A 22,967-nucleotide genomic window follows, 5' to 3' on the forward strand; every position below is an offset into this window, starting at 1 on the left:
AGTCTTCTCTTCTGCAAACTAAATAAGCCCAAATCTCTCAACCTCTCATTGGTCATGTGCTCCAGCCCCTTAATCATTTTCATTGCCCTTCTCTGAATCCTCTTCAATGGGTTCATATCCTTTCTATAGTGACGGGCCCAGAACTGGACACAATACTACTCCAGATGTGGCTGCACCAGTGCTGAGTACAGAGGAGTAACTACTTTTCTAGATCTGCTGGAAATGCTTGTCTTAATGCATTCCAATATGCCATTAGCCTTTTTGGCTACAAGGGCACACTGCTGACTCATATCCAGCCTCTTCTCCATTAGAATCCCCAGGTCCTTTTCTACTGCACTGTTACTTAGCTAGTCCGTCCCCAGCCTATAACAGTGCTTGGAATTCTTCTGTCCCAAGTGCAGGACTCTGCACTTCTCCTTGTTGAACCTCATCCAATTTCTTCTGGCTCACTCCTCCGATTTGTCTAGGTCACTCTGGATCCTACCCCTACCCTCCAATGTGTCTGCCTGACACACTATCTTAGTGTCATCCTCAAATTTGCAGAGGGTGCAATCCCTCCCCTCATCCAGGTCACTAAAAAAGATGTTGAACAGTACTAGCCCTAGAACCAACCCTTGGGGCACTCCACTTGAGCTATTGACCACTACCTGTTGGGCCCGTCCATCAAGCCAGCTTTCTACCCATCTTATAGTCCACGTATGCAATCTATACTTCCATAACTTATGGGTGAGAAGGCCTACATCAACCCCTGTTATTGTTATTACTACCACCCCTATGTCTACTGACACCTTGGTGAGGAGGAGGTTGATAGCGCCTTAAAGGTCTTTCTTTGTGGGGCTAGCGTGCGTATCCCTAGGGATTTATGTGTTGCCCTAGATTCTTTAAGATTATGGAGTTTCGAATCAGTCTGCTCAGAGAACAATCCAGCTCCCTCAAATGGCAGGTCCTGAATTGTATTTTGGACCTAATGTGAAATCCCAGACACCTGCACCCAGGAATTTCTCCTCATTACTATGACTGTAGCCATCGCAAATGCTACTCAGTCTACAGAATCTCAGGCAGCCTGTGGGGCCCTTCCCCTCCTTAGCCACTGCTGTAAGCACCTGTTTGGAGTTCACTGGGAGTAGGTCCTTAAACTTCTCCAGCACCACCCATAAGAACATAAGAATGGCCATACTGGGTCAGACCAAAGGTCCATCCAGCCCAGCATCCCATCTGCCAACGGTGGCCAATGCCAGGTGCCCCAGAGAAAGAGAACAGAAGACAATGATCAAGTGATTTATCTCCTGCCATCCATCTCCTGCCCTTGTTCTGATGGCTAGGGCACCATACTTTATCCCTGGCTAATAGCCATTTATGGACCTAACCTGCAAAAATTTATCAAGCTCTTTTTTAAACCCTAATAGAGTCCTGGCCTTCACAGCCTCCTCGGGCAAGGAGTTCCACAGGTTGACTGTGCGCTGTGTGAAGAAAAATTTCCTTTTATTAGTTTTGAACCTACTACCCATCAATTTCATTTGGTGTCCCCTAGTTCTTGTATTATGGGAAAAGGTAAATAATTTTTCTATATTCACTTTCTCCACACCATTCATGATTTTATATACCTCTATCATATCGCCCCTCAATCGCCTCTTTTCCAAACTGAAAAGTCCCAGTCTCTCTAGCCTTTCCCCATATGGGACCCGTTCCAAGCCCCTAATCATCTTAGTCGCCCTTTTCTGAACCTTTTCTGAACCCATGAATTGCCGGTGTACCTACTGCTGGTTTGCAATCCAGAGTTGCAGCCCCACAGTGGCATACACCTTACAGCCCAAAAGATCAAGTTTTAGGTTCTTTGGTCTTAGGGCTAGGCTTACCCTGCCCTTCTCTATGATTTAAAGCCTGAGCCATCAGAGTGCCCGGTGAAGGGAGTGTGAACATATGTTCGTGGTTCTTTTGGGGAGCAAAGTACCTATGTTAATCCCTTTTGATTATTGTGGGAAATGGATGCCTGAGTCTGCCACAGGGCCTTGATGGTACTTGTTTTTATTAGTGGCAGTGCCACCCTAGATGGACCCTCTGGGGCAAGGAAATCCACCATCAGGGTCAGTCTTCAGTGACTCCCTCTGCCCTGATACCCAAACTCTGAGCCATTCTGCAAAGCACCTCTTGGTGCACCCAGACACCCATGGAGGGAACAGAGACAGTGGTGCCTGCTACTGTCTCCTCAAGGGATAGGGATGACTATTTTCCTCATGACCATCCCTTTCACCATTCTCCAGAACAGTATGTTCTTGAGTAGCCTGCAGGCACACCTCAGCGTCATGCTCGAGATGATGATGAGCAGCAATGTAAGGGAGGCATTGGCTTAGTACAGCCTCCTGGTCTCTGGTTACTCTTATAGCAGGGCCTCTCCCTTGGCAGCAGAGCAGACTGGGGCCAATCTGGTGGCAGGGCCTGGGCCTTGTAAGTATGCCCAAGGCATCCCAAACTCCTACTACACCAGAGGCTGCTACTGACCAAGCAAAGAAGGTTAGAGTATCTGCGGTGCTAAAAGGTGATGCCATGACCTGGACCAGTGGCTAGAAATCCTCAACATAAATAATTCCACCTTCAACGCAGATTAACATTCTGACACAGATTAGGGCTGTGCTGAGGACATGGGGACCAGAGGGTGGTTCCATGAAGGATGGTGAGCCCTAGATACTCCCTTCTCTCTCGGGGAGGAGACATTGGTGCTGATGCTGGTGCCATCGAGCATGCCAGACTCACTGCTGATGCCTTGGAATGCACTGAAGACTTGTCACTGGCTCTCAATGAGGAAGCCAGTGCTGACCCCACCAGTACCATTGGGTGGCCAACCGGCCAGCTCTCAGTGTTTGGTTGGGTCCCAGGCCAGTTCAGTGAAGTCCCTGACATCCTCAAAAGTGTCCAGGGTGGACAGCTGATGCAGAACATAGACTCCTGTAGCACCCAGATCTGGGGAGTCTACCTGGATAGGTCTCAATGGCTCCACAGCCTTAGCCTAGCCTTTTGCAGCACCAACTAAGTTGCATGCTTTGAGCGTCCTGTTTCAGGATGTGCTCTCACTGTGTGCCAGGAGTGAGAGTGACCTCTCTCCTGTTTATTTTTCTTATGAGGAAGTGGTGTTGCCCACTGGTGCTGGGACTCACACTGGAGAATTCCTGCATGGTGCTGGAGATTTGTGAACTGAGGCCGGGACACTGGGGGGTTGTGGTTATTGGTGCTGGTTCTGTTTGCCTTCTCTACGCTGCCTCCATAAGTAGAAGCTTCAACTGTGTATCGCTCTCCTTTTCCATATGCAGTTTTAAGTCTCTACAGATCTTACAATGATCTGCATGGTGACCATCTCCCAGACACTTAAGACAAGAGTTGCGGGGGGTCACCCCAGGCATAGGTTTCAAGCAAGTAATTCGAGACTTGAAACCCAAGAACCGAGGCATGTCCCAGTTTGGGGACAGGAAAAGTGGGGAATCCCCACTAACGACTCTAACTACTATTAACAACAAAAAAGAATAACAAAGAACTATATACAACTAGCTAAGGGAGGCTCCAACAACCATCCAAGGCAGAAAGAAGGTATAAATTCACTACTATTAAGCGATATAGGGATGTGAAGAAAGCACACATGAAAACGTGCAGCATTGGTGTCTACACTTGGGAGAACCTTGCCCAAGACCATCCCCAGTGGAGAACGGTAATCTGTGAGGGGGTGGTGGAACTTTGAGAGGTCCCACCGCAGTGTAGACAAGGAGAGGTGAAGAAGAAGAAAAGAGCAGCAAAAACTGCCCCACACCCCTCTAATAGCTACTAACTCCTGCCTCTTCTATGATAAGGCCTGCTGCTCCAGTATCGGGCTGATTAGCCATCAATGGACTCACAAGTAGAACGGTGACATGAAGACGTCCTACTTGTTATCGAGGGAATGCTGAGAGACAGAAAGGATGCACCACCATAAAGGCAGTGCTCTAGGGGGGTCCTCTGCTGGGCGAATGAATACCATTAAGGGGAAAAAAAATCTGTCAATCAAGTTCACAGTACACACCATACACACAAACTTACATGGAACAGACATAAGCAATCACTCAAAAAACATTCAGTCACACAATTCAGCTTATAGCACATAAAACAAGCAAGTGACCAGGTGGTGACAGCTTTTCACTTCCAACCTGAGTCATGCCTGAACCAGTTTCCATGACTTTATCATTATATGTCCCCAGCATAAATTGTCCTAAGTGTCCTTTTTTGACAGAGATGATTTAGACTGTGGGAGCAGGTTAAGCTTTTTGTTTTTTCCCTTGCTTCTCTTGCTCCCCTTGATCTAAGAACTTGTATTCTACATAGATAACATTTGGAAAAAACTGTTTAAATTGAGATAAAAACTTTGTTTGGTAGCCTTTGTCAGGTATTTCTCTCAAATTTTACATTGTTTTATTATTAATTTGTGGTCATTTTAACTGAGGCATAATTATCTACTAAGTATTTCTTCACAGAAAACAAATGATGGTGCATTTTATATTATATAAATTATATGACTTTTGTTATGAACAAGTCCCCTCACTCTTAATAATTTTAGTGTATACATTTATTCCAAACAATAATGTAATTAAGTACTATGTTTTAAAAAAATAGGATATATGATCATTTCCACTTCCAAGTTACTATTTTAGGAAAAATAGGTTGTAGCCAAGCAAGAGTCTTAGAAAGATTCACAATCATTCTAACATTCATTGCAAATGAATTTATCACTCTAATTTCTAAAACTGTAGATTTATACCGTTTTAGAATTAGAATAAAATTTTTCAGGGTATTATATTAACAGTTTAAACATTAAAATATTATCCCTTTAAAGGAGTAATTTCTGTTTCATTATTTTACATTTCCTAGCTGTTTTTCTTAAACAATGTTTACTATAAAGTAAGATTTCAAGGAACATTAATTTGCTTTATAATATAAATGAGAGTGGTAAGTAATTTTATAGACTAAGGCCCAGATTTGATTTGATTTTTAGGGATAAAGATGCCTGTATCTAATACTGACATTAGCTCTCTTGCTAATGTAGACTTTGAAATATTTAAGTGGGAAGGTTTTATTTCTAAGTTTCTTTTATCAACCAAATTAGCAATCATCATAAAATTAAATGGTATTTGAAATAAACTGACATGAAGCAGTTTATATCTATTATTCTCTCTGTGCCTGACTTTCTCTCTCTCCTTTCTTTTCTTCAGGGATTTCTATGGTTCTCCATACCTTATCTTCGGATTTTTTTACTGGGGGGGTGTCCCTCAGATCCCCCTTCCCGCTCCCCTTATATAGCCACCAATGACACTTTTCTACGTTTTATGTCCTTCCTTCCCTTCCACTTTTATCTGAACTTGGTACGTAGTTGAAGTAAGTTTTATTCTAAATGGGCTCTCAACAGCTGCTCTTATTGAAATGCAGAGCAAAAGGCTCTTGACTCAACATTTTTAAGATGGAGATTTCCCATCCTAATTAGCCAAACAGACTAAGAAACAAGCAGCCACTAAAGAAAATAACACAAGTCTTTCAGTGTAACACCATATTAGCACCAGCAGCTCTGCTGTCAGAGGACCCCCACCACATGAACTGCCCGACTGCCACCGCCAGAAGCCCCTCTGCCGTGAAAGCTGCCCTGCCACTGGCGGCCCCACTGCTGTGTGAGCCGCCCCACAGCCACACAAACCGCCCTGACGCTGCTGGAGGCCCCACTTCTGCACGAGCAGCCTCACCACCAGAGGTCCCCCTGCTGCTGGAGCCACCGCTGCGCCTGGGCTCATGCTACAGGAGCCACCTCTACCACTGCAACCACATGCTTGTCCCACCAACCGGTGGGAGCGTGTGAGGAGCAGGAAGAAGATGCTCCATGTATGCGGCTTTGGTGAGCTGCTTTGCCACACCGTGGTGTCCCGTTCACTACATGTGGTGAATGGAAAGTGTATTGGACACCATGGTTCTAGTGCATTAATTTAAGCAACACTACCATGAGTGTGTTCCCATGCTCAAATCACACACCCCAGCTGCAGTATTGACATATCCCAATTCTAAGAGGTTATTAAATTAACTGAGTCTGCTGGACTACAGAACAATGTGACCAAGGCCAAAATACTCATTATACTGCTGTGCTAGAAGGCACAGGAAAGGGTGGTATAAGGCTTATATGCCCTCTCAACATCAGCCACAAATTACCCTTTCTCAAGAAATCCTCCGTTGTCTATTTAGAGCAGCTTTCTGGTCTCTCCGCAGTACCAACAGGGGTCTCAGACTACAGGGTATAATTTCTCTTTTCTGCTGGTAGCAGCATTATTAGCAATTCTCAAATGTTTCTGAAATAAAAGCTCAGTCAAGAATTCCTTAAGGTTTCAGAGTATCAAAAAGTCATTTCATCATCTATGTCTCCTCCTATTTTTTCTTAACAAAGAAGACAAAGTGCAAAAATAAAGACCTTGAGAACTGAAAGATATCTAAATACTAACAAATGTATGATAATTAACCTGAAATTTACTAAACTCCTGCGTGTTTGACGAACTACAAGGTTGCTCTGCTACTTTCTCCGGAGGGCACTAAAAAAAATAAAAGGTTGTCTTTGGTCATGCATGATAGGAATGATATGTCCTCTCACTAACTGTGGACTTCTGCTATTTATAATACTGCATTTAAACCAAGATTTGTCTCTGCACAGAGCTTGTGAAATATTGAAAATGTATATTTGGAAAGGAAGCAGCTAAAGTGATAGTTTAACTGTAGATATGTTCTGTAATAGAAACAACACCATTGTTTTTTCCAATTCTACATGCTAGGACTTAAAATATTTACATGGCTTTTGTTTCAAATCTATTATATTGTTTTGTAATACATCTGTCATATTTTATGCTCCACTGATTGTAATACACCTGAGCACTGGAGAAAATACACATTAACTGTTAGAGCATTTCAAACTCAATCTTCACTTCAGGCTGCACTGCTGCATATAGGGCAACTAGAAAAAAAGATTAATGGTCTGTAGCTAGTTAGTGTGGCAGTTAGCTACAAAATCACAAAGGAAAAGGTACCTATGCACATTTAGGGTAACCATTATTAAAAGGCTGCATTAAAACATTAACTCAAAACACATGACAAAAATACTTTGAGAGTGCAGCTGAATGGGTGATATGCTCTAATTAAGTAGGTCACTTAAATTTCAAGTAATACAATAGAGTACACAACTAGGATACTGGTCTTCTCTGGAATATTGTTCCTAGACCTTGTCCTTCTCTATTCCCTCACTCCTCACTCAATCTCTAAGCATCAACCTCTTCCATTCCTTCACACAATACTGTCGCTAATTGCAACAATAGTAAGGTGACCATCCATCCTGGTTTAAGCGGTACAGTCCCATATTTGGGATGTCAAGATGGCATCCTGATTTATTTTGTCAAAGGGGATAATTGCCCTGTATTTTCAGCTGGCTGTCACCTGCTTCCCCCAGCTGAGGGAGCCGGGAGCTGAACTGCGTGGCAATGCAGCTGCCCCCCAGGTTTCCCTGGCTCCCCCGTGGCGGCATGGCTGCCCCCCAGCTTTCCCAGCTCCCCCGCAGCAGCGCAGCTGCCCCCCAGGTTTCCACTGGCTGTGGGAGCCGGGAGCCCGACCCAGCCACATGTGCCACCCCGCCAGCTTCCCCCAGATGGGGGAGCCAGGAGCTGAAGTGGCAGCACAGTGGCCCCCACAACAGGTGGAAGCCAGAGCTTCACTGGAAGAGTGACAGCCCCCCCAGGGCAGCAACTGCCGAACTCTCACTTTCGGTGACCATCTGTCCCATTTTGGCTGGGACAGCATCATTCCCCTTGTTCCATATTTGGGTGGGGGCGATATGGTCACCTTAAGCAACAGCCTTCTCTACTATTCCAGCCATTTGCACCTGATTTCCCGTATCTTCCTGCCTCAATAGGCCTGATTATGAACTCAAAACATAATGGAACAAACGTCAGTGTACTAGTAAAAGTAGTTCTGTCCGACACTGTTATGTCATGATATTATCAAGTCTAGTGACCAGTCAGAGTTTAGGATTTTCATAGTGCTATTTTAACATAATATTTTCCATGTATATAGAAGCATATGGCAGTCTTATAAAGCAGTGCATCTGTGTCACAAAAAAATGGGACAACGTAACACCCCAATGTCAATACTACTTACTGATGAAGAGCCCAGCATGGATTTTGGAGATCTTATCATTCCCGCTATGGAGTGACGAATAGTATCAAACCTAGACACTTTATCCTTCTTATCCTAGGTGAGAGGGAAAAGAAAGAATATCAGCAATAAAAATAAACTACATAATACAGATTTCTGAGTATTTATCATCTGACATACTTCTTCTGTTTTGGTTAAAAACACAGTAAACTCCGTCTTAGCTGATATATGTTATACCAGAGCTCTCAATTAACCAGCCCCAGCCCCGATGGCTCCACTCCTGGCTTGGGGCTGGAGCTTCCGTTTCTCAGCCCCTGTGCTGTTGGAGTTCCTCTGGGCCCAGCGGGGCTCTGCTCCCCAGCGGCATTCCCCTTGGGGCAGCCAGCATTCCCCCGTGCCCCAGGGCTGCAGGCAGAGCCCAGTGCCCAAGCACAGCCCTGCACACCAGCACAGCCCCAGACGCCAGCAGAGCCCAAGGCTGCTGGCAGAGCCCCATGCCCCAAGCCACTGGCACAGCCCCAAATGCTAAAAGAGCCCTGTCTGCCAGTGTTGCCCTGCACATGGTAGAGCCCCAGACTGCCGGCAGAGCCCTGCAAACCCATGAAGTTGTCCCAGCTGTGGGGCTGCCAGAATTCCCCCTAACCTGATGCCCCAGCCAGCTCCCAGCCCCACCCCGCTACCAAGGATCCTGGAGCCACCTCTCTGTTAAGCAGTCCCGGAGTTGCCAGATATGGAAGAGTTTACTGTAAATAGCTATACACTAGCACTGCTGCACAAACATCAGAGTTATTAATTTAAATCAGCTGAGGATCTAGCTCAAATTTCATAATATTTTATAACACATAAGTTTTGAGTAATTATGTCCAAATGAAATTTCTGTCAACTATGTAATAAATCTGAAATTCTCTAATAGTACAGCAGGTTTCACCTACAGCTTTAGCTGCTGCAGGGTAGGTAATTTTTGAACAAAACATTTTTTTTAAAAAAGGTATCCACCCAGTAGACCACTAAAACTTTGCAAGTAGTTTTTTTGTATGCCTCTCACTCAATTTTTACCTCCACTGTTCATTATCTCATCCTCCTCTGTACGCAACTGAGTGCAGCATCTGGTACACAGAGAACAAAGCTATGGGATAATGATCAAAATTGAGAAGAGGAAGGGAAATGGGAGGCTGAGGTGGTAAGTGGATGGAAAGGGTTCATCCAACACATTGAACGAAGCATGAGGGACTCTCAACCAGACGAGTGTACCCTTTTAAAAATCTGATTCCACCTCACTTAAAAATTACTTACTCACAAAATCAGACATAAAAATATCCAAGTGTTACAGCAGCTATACTCTGGAAAAATTGCTTGCGTTCTCACATGCAAAAGGAGACCCAGTTAAGGCTGTATGGACTATTTTAATTCTGACATTTCCTAACTTTTGAGTGCTGACTTTTCAACTTTAATATTCCTTTAATATAGGAAATGCCAAAAACAAAAACAACAAAAAAAACACCAACAACCCTATGTCTTTTAAAAATAAAACTTGAAAAACAGAAATTCAATCATATAAAAGCATATCCCTCAGCAGGGTCTGAATTACAAAAGTTTAAATCTTAACACAGACCTCGACCACTTAGCTAAAGGAGTAAACGGCAGCAGAAAAATGAATGGAGATTTGGGCAGAGGTACCAAAGGGCTTTATATCTTCCACCTGTACATTAGCCCTGAGTCTACGTGCCCCTTCCTTTCAAAAGGGGCATGTTAATGAGAGGGTTCGAAAGATGATAATGAAGCACTGCAATGAATATGCAGCACCTCATTAGCATAATAGCAGACGCAGACATTCGAAAGTGCAGCTTTTCAAATCGCACGCCACCCATGGAGACGGGACCTTCCAAAAGGACCCTCCCACTTTTTGAAAGTCCGTCTTCCTATCTGGTGATCAGAAGAAGGTTTTTCAAAAACTGGGAGGGGTGTCCTTTCGGAAGGTCCCATCTCCACAGGCGGCGCATGATTCGAAAAGCCGCACTTTCGAATCGCTGCGTCCGCCTTCATGCTAATGAGGTGCTGCATATTCACTGCAGTGCCTCATTCGCATCTTTTGAACCAGCTCATTAACATGCACCTTTCAAAAGGAAGGGGCATGCGTAGACCCAGCCTAGATAAGAACATAAGAACATAAGATGTTTCCTAACTGTGGGGTGTGCCTATTCGGGAGAAGCAAGCGACAATGCCAGGTGACTCAGGAAAGCCCCACGCAGAGAGGACGAGGGAGGACGTACCATCTCCAACTTTATACACTATAACTTAAAAGTTCCACTATCATTAAATCCTGAAATTAGGCCTATACTTATTAAAACCATTAACCCTGACCTCTCCAAATATAAAAGTCAATCTATGCTAATAGGTAGAAGTTAGCTATTATCTTCATCGACCAACCACTAAAGAGGGATGTGATGCACACTGAGCCAAGAGAAAGCACAACAATTTGCTAAACTAAAGTGAAATATCAAGATCACAGGAAGAGGGCAAAAATATTATTTGGAGGGCTGGCCCAAGTTCTACCCTGGCCAATGCGGAAAAGAGATCTGAGGGATGGAGGGAGGGTCTGGCAAGTTAGACAGTCCCACAGTAACCCTGGGCAGCGATGGATCCTGTCTCACAGAGGTTGCCAACTGAGCCCACCTCGCCCCACACTCATTCCAAGCAATGGCAACTCCTGCCTGGAATTTGAAAAACGGGTCTACTGAGTCCTGCACTCACTCTGAGCACTAGTGGTTCTGCTCTTATTTTCTGGGTCTGAACCAGGCCCACAGGTTGGAGAGAGAACCTGCCTGCCCCCCATTCACTCTGGCTCCACCCTTGCCCGCATTGCTGGGTCAGAGTTGCAGAGTGAATTCAGGAAGTGGCCCAGCACCTGCTCTAGTCTTGCCTCTTGAAATCTGTAAGATGTAGTCGTAGCCACTCCATATGTATAATTAGTAATCAGGACACCTGGATTCTGTTGCTGGTTCGAGTGTTGAGATGGGCCTAATAGTTACAGACAGAACACCATAAATGTGGCACATTTATTACACAGAGCTGCAGAGTGACATCCACAAGTGGATCTCACTTATGACTGATATGTTAGAGGACTGGGTTCCAGTTCTTTTGCAGACTTGCCGTCACCCGTCCTGTTAAATGGTTAAAATAATGCAGATTGCTTCCAAAAGTTAGGCCTTGCTCCATTGGGATTCCAAGGGCACAAAAAACTTAATTCTAGCCAATGCAAGAGCTTGGACTAGAATTCATGGTCTCTCCCTGGATCCTTCCATAAACCATAATGGCAGCGGCCAGGGAGAACACTCAGTGTAGACAGACTGTTCACCAAACCAATAAAGAGCTCTAACAAATCACATGCTAACACAAAAGTTAGATTGTAAACCTGGCTAAAGCTGGGTGGATTTTCACATGGCCCACACAAAAGGTATTTTCCTATTCCCAGAACTATTATCAAATTTCAAATTCTTTTACCACAATGTGGAGACACTATAGCTCCGCAAAGATTTTTTCCTTACCTGCTGTCTGGGAAACTGAGTTCATCTGCTGAAACTTATTTTTTTTAATTGTATTGATTTTTTTTGTTCTTCCCCAAAACCAAGGAAAGCCAAAAAGGACAAAAGGAATGGAAAAGAATGGAAAAAAGAAAGAGGAAAAAACAGAGTTACATTTCAGTTTCTGTCTGCTAAGAATTAATCTAAGTTTCCCAAAAAATTAGATCAAATGCTTTCAAAATTTGTCCGAAGTCCCTCGTATCCTGAAGATAACCCCTCTCTTTGCTGCTACGTCAGGCAAGTCACTGAGCCAGCTTTCTATCCCAGAGACTGTTTTCTCCTCCATCGAAGCAATATGAATCACTTGGCTAGTGCTGAATTTCTTCTAAAGAAATTAATTAAAGACAGGCATGGAAGCAAGCATGGAAAATTTCAGCCCAAACCATTAAGTTACAAACAACTAACTAAAACACTTAGAAACGTGAGGCAACCCTAATGATTAGCATCCCCACATTTACTGCTGTCCATATTCCCCCCACCCCTCCCCCCGGGTTCCAACACACACACGGTGCAGCCACTGTACCACTGTCCTCAGGGGTGGCTGACAGCTAACTGTTCTAGTAGCCCATGCCTGGCTGCTCTTCTAGCAACCCCAGGTCTGGCTGCCTGTTCCCTATTCCATCACCCACCTTGCCAATTTTTCTAGCGGCCACGGATCCAGTAGCCCTCGGGTGATCTTCTCCAGCCCTGTCCTGAAGTCATGGAGGTCTCAGAAAGTCACAGAATGAGTGATAACCATTACAAAATCATAACCTTACAAATTAGTAATTATTACCTACAGCATGTGCCAACCATGGAAACTAATGTAGTACTGCAACTCAGTGAGCTACTTGCTAGTAAAAACCAAGTTATCCCTCCAATAACAACCTTCTGCAACATGTCCACAGTTTGCAGTATAGCTGCATAAAAGAAGAAAAGCACAAAAAAGATGAGAGTTGAACTTTCATACTAGAATAGGCATGAGGCAGATGGGGAACTTAAAACAACCTAATTAACACTTCTTCACTGTGTGTCCAGTTAGTCTCAAATTAACACTCACTACTTTCACCACTTGCATATCTAAACAACACCACACTTCATTTTAAATTATCTTACACAATAATAGGCTGTCCTGAGTCCACTGGCAGGTCAATTCTCTATTGATGAATTAAATGGCTACTTATAAAAAATGCTCACTTCATTACCATGCATATGGTGTTTCATTTTGCTTACACGGCTCCTGGGGCTTAGAATGATCAGCTCGTTTCAAGCACCTCAGGTAATAACACAATAAAAGGTCTTCTGATAAACAATTCAAGGCTAAATGACTGCTTCTCATATCGTGGGAGGGTGGCTGTAGGAAATGTGCATTCTGATGAGTTTCCAACAAATGACTTCAAATAAAGTTTTAAATTGTACACTTAAAACAAATTTCTCTTTAGATAAACTAGAAAAGCCCTGGTGACACCAAGCTGCAAGCTAGAATCACTATTGGCTTGTAAATACTTTTTGCCAGGGAACTCAAATGAGACCTGATCTTGTTTCCACAGGAGTATTAAATACATCAAATTCAGTTCACAAAGGTGATAACAAGTAAAAGTCAAAATGGAAGCAAAGATTTATAGGTTCTCTCCCTAATACACAGCAGTTGGTGACTATGCTATCTGGACTTGAGAACCTGACATCAATACAACCTAGCAAGAAACACAGAAAGAAAATGCATTACAAAGCTTGAAAATCCTGTTAGACTGGACAGATATTCCAACATAAATGTAAAATGGATAACGTGCTCTTATTTGATAAACTAAGAGAGGGTTTAAGGAAGAGCCACAAGAACAAATAAAGGATTAGAAAATATACTTTATAGTGACAGATTAAAGGAGCTCCATCTATATAGTTCAAAAGACAGAAGTCTAAGGGGTGCCTTCATTTCAGTTTGCATGTCTACATAGGCAGTAAATACTTAATAATGGACTGTCCAATCAAACAGGAAAAATATTGGTCTGATGCATTGATTGGAACTTGAAGCTAAACAGGTTTAAACTGCTAATAAGGTATAAATATTTAACATTGAGTATAATCATCTACTTCAGGCTTCCTTTCTTCGGAAGCTTGATAAGATAGCCATGTTTCCAGTCTTGTGGGGTCTCTTCAGTGTCCCAAATTTTCCCAAATAGATGATACATCATGTTCACCGATGTCCCACTACCTGCCTTGATTGCTTCTGTGGGGATGTTGTCTGGTCCAGGTGCTTTTCTGCTTTTCAGATGAGCAACGCTTTTCTGATTTCTTCTTTCGCGGGTCTCCTGCTGTTAATTTGCAGAGGTGTATCGGCAGGTGGTAACTCAGGAGGTTCTATGTGGGCAGGGTGGTCCAGTAGCTCTTCAAGGCATTCCTCTCATCTACTGAGCTGCCCACTTGGGTTTGTTAGCACATGCCCCTCCTAACCCTGTACTGGCTGGTCCACTGTATGCTGTGACCCAGATAGCTTCCACGTGATGTTATAGAGCTCCTCCAAGTTTCTATATCCTGCAGCTTGTTCAGCTTATTGTGCAAGGTTTCTCACAAAGTTCTCCTTGTCCCATTTTACAGCCTTTTTAATGTCTTTATTGGCTTCTGAATACAGTCTCAGCTTCTATCTTGGCTGCTCTTGTTTTGCTGTTGTTGATGGCTGCTCTTCTGTCTTTTCTTTCCTTCACTTTTCTCATCACACCGGGAGGAGATGATCTGGAAGATGCGGAGCAGTTTACCTACTTGGAGAATATTATGGACAGACATGGAGGAACAAACAAGGATATCAGTGCCAGGATAGGGAAAGCATCAACTGCTTTCAAGACTTTTGGCCCATATGGAGTACACAAATAATATCTGTGAAGATGAAAGTGTGGCTCTTCAACACAAATATGAAGCATGTGCTCTTGTATGTGTGCAAGACCTGGTGAGCTAAAAAGTCTTCAAATCACAAGCTACAGACATTCAAAACAGGTACATCCTTCACATCAAATGGCAAGACTTCGTCGCAAATGAGGAGCTTTGGAACAGAACAGGACAAGAACCAATAGTAGTAGGCATCCTTCGATCCCGAGGGATCATGAGTTTGTGCCCCACTTGGACTGATTCAAGCAGCATCTTCTGTGGCTGTGCAATCCAATCCGGGAGTGGAAGTCCTTTCCGCACTGTGAGCAGCAGTAGGCAGATGTCGCTGTGGTATCACGGGCACAGATCTTCCTGAGGGCTCTCCTGTCTTCCGCTTCCTTCACCAAGGTAGTTTCATACATAACAAGAGCTTCCTTCACTCCCTGTTTCCAGGCATGCCTGTCCGAGGTGAGCGAATGCCAGGTGTTCACACTGATAGCGAGAGCGCTGAGGTCACGCTTGCACGTGTCCTTGTAGCGCAATTTAGGTCGCCCTTTCGGCCTCTTTCCAGATGCCAGTTCGCCAAAGAGGAGGTCCTTCGGTATTCGGCCATCCGTCATGCGTGAGACATGGCCCAGCCAGCGCATACGCCTCTGTTTGAGAAGAGTGAACATGGAGGTGGTGCCTACTCTCTCTCAAGCACTGCGCTATTGAGGATCTTATCCTGCCATGAGATACCAAGTATGCGCCTAAGGCAGCACATATGGAATGTGTTGAGCCGCTGCTCTTGTTTTGAGCGCAAAGTCCATGTTTCACTGGCGTACAGCAGTGTGCTCAAAACACAGGCTGTGTAGACCTGAACCTTGGTGTGTACAGTGAGCTTATTGTTAGCCCATACTCTCTTCGTCAGCCTGGAGAACGTTATGGCGGCTTTTCCAATGCGCTTGTTGATCTCGCTATCAAGTGACAAGTTGTCTGAAATCGTCGAGCCTAGGTACACAAACTCATGGACAACTTCCAGTTCATAGTCTAGCACGTTGATAGATGGCTCGTTACCCATGTTTTGGCCCATCACCTGGGTCTTCTTTAATCTGATTGTGAGGCCAAATTCCATACATGCATCTGCAAAGCGAGTTGAGTGACTGCAGTTCCTGCTGAGTGTGAGCAGCAATAGCTGCATCGTCAGCAAAAAGGAACTCCCTTAGACGCTTCATAAGCACCCTGGTCTTCGCTCTAAGCCTTGACAGTTTGAAGAGGTTGCCGTCCGTTCTCGTTCAGAGAGAGATGCTCTCTGTAGCAGTTCCAAAGACATATTTGAGCAAAACTGCAAAGAAGATGCCGAACAGTGTTGGAGCCAGCACGCACCCCTGCTTCACTCCACTGAGAATCTCAAAGGGTTCAGATGTGGTTTCAAGGGTTGTCATAGCTGCGGGTGGTAGCGGGGATAAGCTACCACTATCTATAAAATGCTCCCATGGTGTGTGTCTCCAATAGCCTCTGACAACCGAAGTCCAGCTCCTGGCCTTCACGTGTGGCTTAGTTTCTAAGCCCAGAAAAACTGTTTGCACTGACAGGAGAAGGGGCGAAGGCGGGTGACTGGTGCCTTCAAACCAGTTGCTTCAGGCAGATGGGGCTCATCAGCCTGGAAAGGCCGCCCACCCAGGAGAAGGAAACTCTGGTTTAAAACCTCCGCTGCCTTGCAGCTATACCTAGTCATGGAAAAGGCTTCAGGAGTAAACCCTGAGGAAAAATCCAGAGACGGAGCCCCTAAGGCAGTTTGAGGTTGTGCTCAGTCTCACTCTGGCAGCTCCTGCAACGACATTGTTGCCAAGCTATACTGGCTTTCGCCTTTCCCTTGGATTACGTCAGTGGTGTGGAGAGGGGGAACCTGCTGCTGGGCATCATCTGGTTCTTTAAAACTTACTTGCCCAGACCTGCGCCCTGGAGAAGGCTGTTGTCCTCTGGATGTCTCAGGGAGAAGGACTTTACCTTTTTCTGGCATGTGAAGCCTCCAGAAGAGACCAGGGAACACGGTGTTGGCTTCACAATCAGAAACAGACTAGTTGGCTCAGGCATACCACCAAATGTGGGAACTGAGAGAATGCTGAAAATCCAGCTTCGAACACCAGTGGGCATGGTCAACATCTTCAGCGTCTATGCGTCAACTTTAACTTCTGCCCAGGAAGTTAAGAACAAGTTCTATGATGAAGTTATCATTGCCATCAGTGAGGTACCTTCCCATGAGCCGCTATTCATCCTTGGCGACTTCAACGCCAGAGTTGGCAGCGACCACCACAGCTGGCCATCCTGTTTGGGACAGTTTGGAACAGGGAAGATGAATGAAAATGGACAGCGCCTCCTTGGACTCTGCTCCCAACATGGCTTCTGCGTAACCAATACCTTCTTCAATGTCAAACCCCAGCACAAAGTTTCGTGGCGACACCCAAGATCGAAACATTGGCACCAGCTTGACCTCATCCTCACCAAACGCAGCCGTTTAGGTAATGTCAGGGTGACATGTAGCTACCACAGCGCAGACTGTGACACTGACCATTTGCTCGTGTGTAGTCAGGTGCACATCCAGCCGTGAAGATTCTTTCGCTCCAAAAAAGAAGGGAGGCTGCGCATTGACACTGGCAAGACTTGTGACCCTTCAAAAGTATGCGAGTTTGTCCAAGCACTTGAAGAGGCCTTGCCCCGCCTGGACGACACTGATATCAGCAAGAGATGGGAACAACTGGGGGATGCTATCTATAATACTGCTATATCTACCTTTGGGAAGAAGACAGTCAAGTCTGCTGATTGGTTTGAAGCCCACACTGAAGTACTGACGCCCCTGATTGAGAAGAGGAGACAGGCACTGGCTGCATACAGGTCATCTCCCAGTGAGGTGAACCTGCAGGTGCTCTGGTCTGCTCAGAGTCAAGTGCAGCAGGTTGCTCGGCGGTGTGCCAACGATTACTAGCTCCAACTCTGCTTCAAGATTCAGCAGGCTGCAGACACTGGCAACATGCAAGGAACGTACGATAGCATCAAGCAAGCCATCGGTCCATCACAAAGAAAGACTGCCCCACTTAAGTGGGACACAGGAGAGGTCTTGAGGGACAGAACCAAGCAGATGGAACGCTGGGTGGAACACTACTCACAGTTGCACGCCAGAGAGACCGTAGTTACAGAGAGAGCCCTGAATGCCATCGAGCCTCTGCCCACCATGACTGAACTCGATGCTGAGCCCACCTTGGAGGAACTCAGCGATGCGCTAAAAGCACTCTCTTCTGGAAAAGCCCCAAGGAAAGACGGTATTCCCTCAGAAATCCTCAAATGTGCTAATGGCACCCTAGTTTCAGAGGACAAGAACCAATTGACATTGAAATCAAGAGAAGAAAGTGGGGATGGCTAGGCCACACTCTCAGAAAAAATATAATCATCCAGCATAGTCCGTCAAACTCTCATATGGAACCTGCAAGGAAAACGCAAAAGAGGAAGACTTCAGACAACATGGAGAAAGTCTACTGAGATTGAGAGACCACATCTGGGGTACTCCTGGAGCCAGCTACAAGTTTTGTCCCAAGACAGCATGAAGTGGAGGAGACTTGCAGATGACCTATGCTCCATGTGGAGTACAAGGGTTAAGTAGAAAATCAACCACTGGAACAATTAACCAAGGATCAAGATACATTGTACTGGTTTACATTATCTAATCTGGAACTCTCTCATCTGGAAATATCCATAATTTGGCATGATGTTAGCCATCCAAACCACCACTGAAAATGGGTGTAGCCAAGTTTTACACAGTCCCTTAAGGTTTGTTTTCAGCCACCAGTCCTATCTCTCAGTGTTCAGTGCTGTTATACAGATGTAATTTACCCCTAAATGTCTTTTAAGAGCCCAGTAAGAAGTGGAAGCATCGGTAACGTTGCTAGACAATAACTTCCCATAGTCTAGCAAATTATTCCGTCCAGCATGGTCAGGTCCCAAAGGTGATGGACTAGAGAGGTTCAATTTGTACACTGATGACAATTTTTACATTGTTTCTTTTTTTTTTTCCTTACAAGGCTTGCTCTAGGAATTATTTTGGCAAAGTTTTATGGCCACTATTATATAGTAAATTGGCCAATATCAGTAGACCCCTGCATGGATACAAAATTTATATTCACAGACATAAAAACAAATATCCAGGGAGCTGCAGAGTTCTACCAGCAACTACAGTAGTGAAAGTGTTTTGGGCCTTCAGAATGACTGTATTGTTCCCAGGTCTGTCCACTGGGGTGGGGACCAGGCTCAGTGCCAGCTGTCCCTGGTGACAGCAGTGTGTAAAATTACTTGCACACTCCCCACAGCAGTGTCTCTCTCCTATCTGGGGGCATCTGAGGTGCAAATAAGCCAGATGCCTGCTACTTTTCCCACTGAAGTTCCTTGTACAGCCCTGCAGCTCAGCAGATACTGGATTTGTATCTGCACATATAATTTTTTATCTCTACAGACAGGGGGTTCTCAACCTTCTCCCCCCACCCCCAATTTGCAGATCCCCAAACAAAATTCAAACGGAGATGTGGACCCTTCAGAAATCAATGCTCTCTATGTATAGTTGAATTCTCTTCAGTCAGTTTTCAGTCTAAATCTTTCACAGATTTAATTCACAGACCACAGGATGAGAACCACTGGACTAGAAGATCACAGTAGTGGCTTCTAGTTTTGGAATAAATGACGATTTCTATGTATTCTGCAATATTTGTTGTCACTGAGCCTTTACTTTCCCTTAGTTGCTGCATGTGACCTTATGAGAACTTCCTATAGTCTGCAGACAATAAATGTGATGTACAGGAATAACCTTTTCAAAGTTGTGGCTTTTTTTTTTCTTGTCTCCATCAGTTGAAAGAGAAGAAAAAGCTGTTACTTGCTCCAATCAATGTGCAGAGAACACTAAAAAATCCTCACATTCTACATTTCCTGTAGATATTTGTTCATTAATTCAATCTGTTTTAAACTTTTAGTAAACATTGAAACTGCCTTTTCCCCGAACTGTGCAGAGAATGTGCTTCCTAAACAACATTTTAACTCATTTATTTTTGTAATTGCACTTCATCTGAAAGTAATTTAAAAGATGTAACTGCAATAACATCTCTCACCACAATTTTACACAAAGTTTGCACGATGAAAAAGACAAATCATAGTGTACAACAAGAATGCTGAAATGCATCTGAAAATACTTTGCGACTAACACAGAACTTTTGAGTCTACTGCTAAGATAGTTACTCTTTAAAAGCAGCCCTTTGTGACAGCAGTAGAATGACAGCCCACAAGTAAGAAATTACAACAAATGATGTTCTCACTTTTGGAAATGATGGGACTTCTCACCCAGTCCTTTCAATATCAATCAAGATATTGAGAACAACAAGAAGTCTTGTGGCTCTTTATAGACATCTGTTAGTCTATAAGGTGCCACAAGCCTTCTTGTTGTTCTCGAAGCGAGACTAACATGGCTACCTCTCTGAATCAAGATAATGACTTCTTCAGATTTCTGAGGCAATCGAAAATGGTAACGGGGGGGTCGAGACTATGACATTTACAACCACCATTGACAACTGCTTTCAAAACTGCAAAAATTTTTAACTATGCACATTGGATTAAAGTCTGCTTGAAGAAGGTCTATGCAAAAAAAACACTTCATAACTTTATTGAAGACTTCTTTCCCTTCTTGTAATGTAAGATTGTGATTTTTCAACTAACACCAGAGGTACTTGTTTTGAAGATAAGTTTCTAATTCCAACAGTATTAACCTTGCAGCTCTCAAATACTTCAAGTTTATGCTATTGGCATACAGTGTTCTGCTGCAGAGACACTCTTCCATAAAAGGTGGACTGAAGAACTGGCCAAGGGCTGTCATGCCACCAAGAAACAAAGTCTTGAAACATTGTTTCCAACTGAATAAATCTAAGCCAGACTCATCCCTCCACTTTTATTTGCATCCTCACCTCAAAAACATGCAAGTTTTTACGTAGCTCTGTTACTTTTACCCTTATGTTTCTCTCTCCTGCCTGAAGAAAAAGAGAAGAGGAAAAAAGCAAGGGAAATGGCAAGAAAACAAGATCATGGAAGTTAGGGCCTCTCATCTGTGAAGGATCCCTCACATCCTTTAAGCAGTTTGTGGCTCTCTTGGTAAAAACACATGATTTTGTATTTTGTTCATAACCTTTTCTGGATTTTGCTATTGAAAGAAGAGAACTTTTATGCATTTTTTTTTGTTCTATCTATTTTATCTCCTTTGTCATGCTGGTTTTCAAACATCTGTGATTTTCCAGCATACCTTCTCACACTGATCGAAGTAGGAGAAAAAATGTTATTTTTCAGAACGTGGACTTTGCGCTCAAAACAAGAGCAGCAACTCAACACATTCCACATGCACTGCCTTACGCACATACTCGGTATCTCATGGCAGGACAAAGTCCCCAATAGCACAGTGCTTGAGAGGGTAGGCACCACCTCCATGTTCACTCTTCTCAAACAGAGGCGTATGCGCTGGCTGGGCCATGTCTCATGCGTGACGGATGGCTGAATACTGAAGGACCTCCTCTTCGGCGAACTGGCATCTGGAAAGAGCCTGAAAGGGCGACCTAAATTGCGCTACAAGGACACATGCAAGCGTGACCTCAGCGCTCTCTCTATCAGTGTGAACACCTGGCATTCGCTCACCTCACACAGGCATGTCTGGAAACAGGGAGTGAAGAAAGCTCTTGTTATGTATGAAACTACCTTGGTGAAGGAAGTTGAAGACAGGAGAGCCCTCAGGAAGATCCATGCCCGTGATACCAGAGTGACATCTGCCTACTGCTGCTCACAGTGCGGAAAGGACTTCCACTCCCGGATTGGATTGCACAGCCACAGAAGACGCTGCAAGAATCAGTCCAACTGGGGCGCAAACCCATGATCCTTTGGGATCGAAGGATGCCTACTATAACATGCTCAGACTATGTGAGTGCATTCGTAGTCTGCTAGCTAGTTTAATTACGGTATAGATCTCAGGCAATTCAATTGAGCTTAATTAATTTAGAGAGCATCATTTGGCATGAAAGCAAGCACCCATTTTCTTTTTCTGTTTTGTCTCTTCTTTGCTCAAACCCCAAGGCCCATAGGGTATGGTTTCTGCAAGAAAAATGCTCTGAAGCAGACTTATTTGTCTTCTAGGCTACGTCTACACGTGAACGATTCATCGAAATAGCTTATTTCGATGTAGTGACATTGAAATAAGCTATTTCGATGAATAGTGTCTACACGTCCTCCAGGGCTGGTGCCATCAACGCTCAACATCGACGTTGGGCAGCACCACATCGAAATAGGCGCTGCAAGGGAACGTCTACACGCCAAAGTAGCACACACAGAAATAAGGGTGCCAGGAACAGCTGCAGACAGGGTCACAGGGCGGACTAGCGCTTCCGGGGCAACAGCTAGCCGCTCCCTTAAAGGTCCCCTCCCAGACACACACAGCCTGCACAGCACGCGGTCTGCAGAACCATAGGCACACACACCTCGAGCGACGCAGTCATGGACCCCCAGCAGCAGCCGCAGCAGCTGCAGCAGCCAGAGGTCCACCCAGCTGCCCCTGTAGGAGCAGTGCTCGCCCTGCTCCATGCCATGCAGGAGGCAGCTGAGCACATCCTTGCCACAGAGGAAGAGCTGCCCGAAGGGGAGGAGGACGCAACCCCCAACACTGCACCACCCCACCGCACCCCCGCCTCATACACCGCTGGCTGTGGAACTACCCCACCAGCACTGACTGGTGGGAGCGGCTGGTGCTCGGAGAGTGGGACGATGACCGCTGGCTCCAGAACTTTTGGATGAGCCGGCAGACATTTCTGGAGCTATGCCAGTGGCTCACCCCCACACTGAGGCACCAGGACACCTTCATGCGGCGTGCCCTCGGTGTGGAGAAACGGGTCGGCATCGCTGTCTGGAAGCTGGACACTCCAGACAGCTACTGATCCTTGGGCCAGCAGTTTGGTGTCGGCAAGGCCACCGTCGGGGCTGTCCTCATGGAGGTAAGAGGACCCACGGGGGGAGGGGAGGCAGCCCTGGCAGGGGAGGGGAGCCCTGGCAGGGGAGGGCCACGCACACCCTGCACACCCCTCATTGGTGTTCTCCCATGTGCTTCCCCTGCAGGTTGTCCGCGCCATCAACGCCCTGCTCCTCCACAGGCTCGTGAGGCTTGGGGACCCGGATGCCGCCATCGCAGGCTTTGCCACCCTGGGCTTCCCAATTGCTTTGGGGCTCCAGATGGGACCCACATCCCCATCCGCGCCCCGGAGCACATTGGAGGACGCTACCTAAACAGGAAGGGCTACCATTCTGTGCTCCTCCAGGCCTTGG

The 22,967-nt window shown here is 45.2% G+C and overlaps 1 protein-coding gene across 17 annotated transcripts in view; it reads right to left on the reverse strand.

Moving 5' to 3' along the window:
• FER (FER tyrosine kinase) overlaps positions 1–22,967 on the reverse strand; it is a 443,173-nt gene that overhangs the window by 197,432 nt on the left and 222,774 nt on the right. For all 17 annotated transcript variants that reach the window (XR_012645737.1, XR_012645738.1, XM_074995257.1 and 14 more), the window contains one exon: positions 8,191–8,283. Coding sequence is in view for 15 of the 17 variants with exons in the window: in XM_074995257.1 (XP_074851358.1) it covers positions 8,191–8,283 (93 nt within the window). In the remaining 2 variants the exon portion in view is untranslated. The remainder of the gene's footprint in view (positions 1–8,190; positions 8,284–22,967) is intronic.

The sequence above is a fragment of the Carettochelys insculpta genome, chromosome 5 (assembly GCF_033958435.1).
Source record: "Carettochelys insculpta isolate YL-2023 chromosome 5, ASM3395843v1, whole genome shotgun sequence".
NCBI classification, from domain to species: Eukaryota; Metazoa; Chordata; order Testudines; family Carettochelyidae; genus Carettochelys; species Carettochelys insculpta.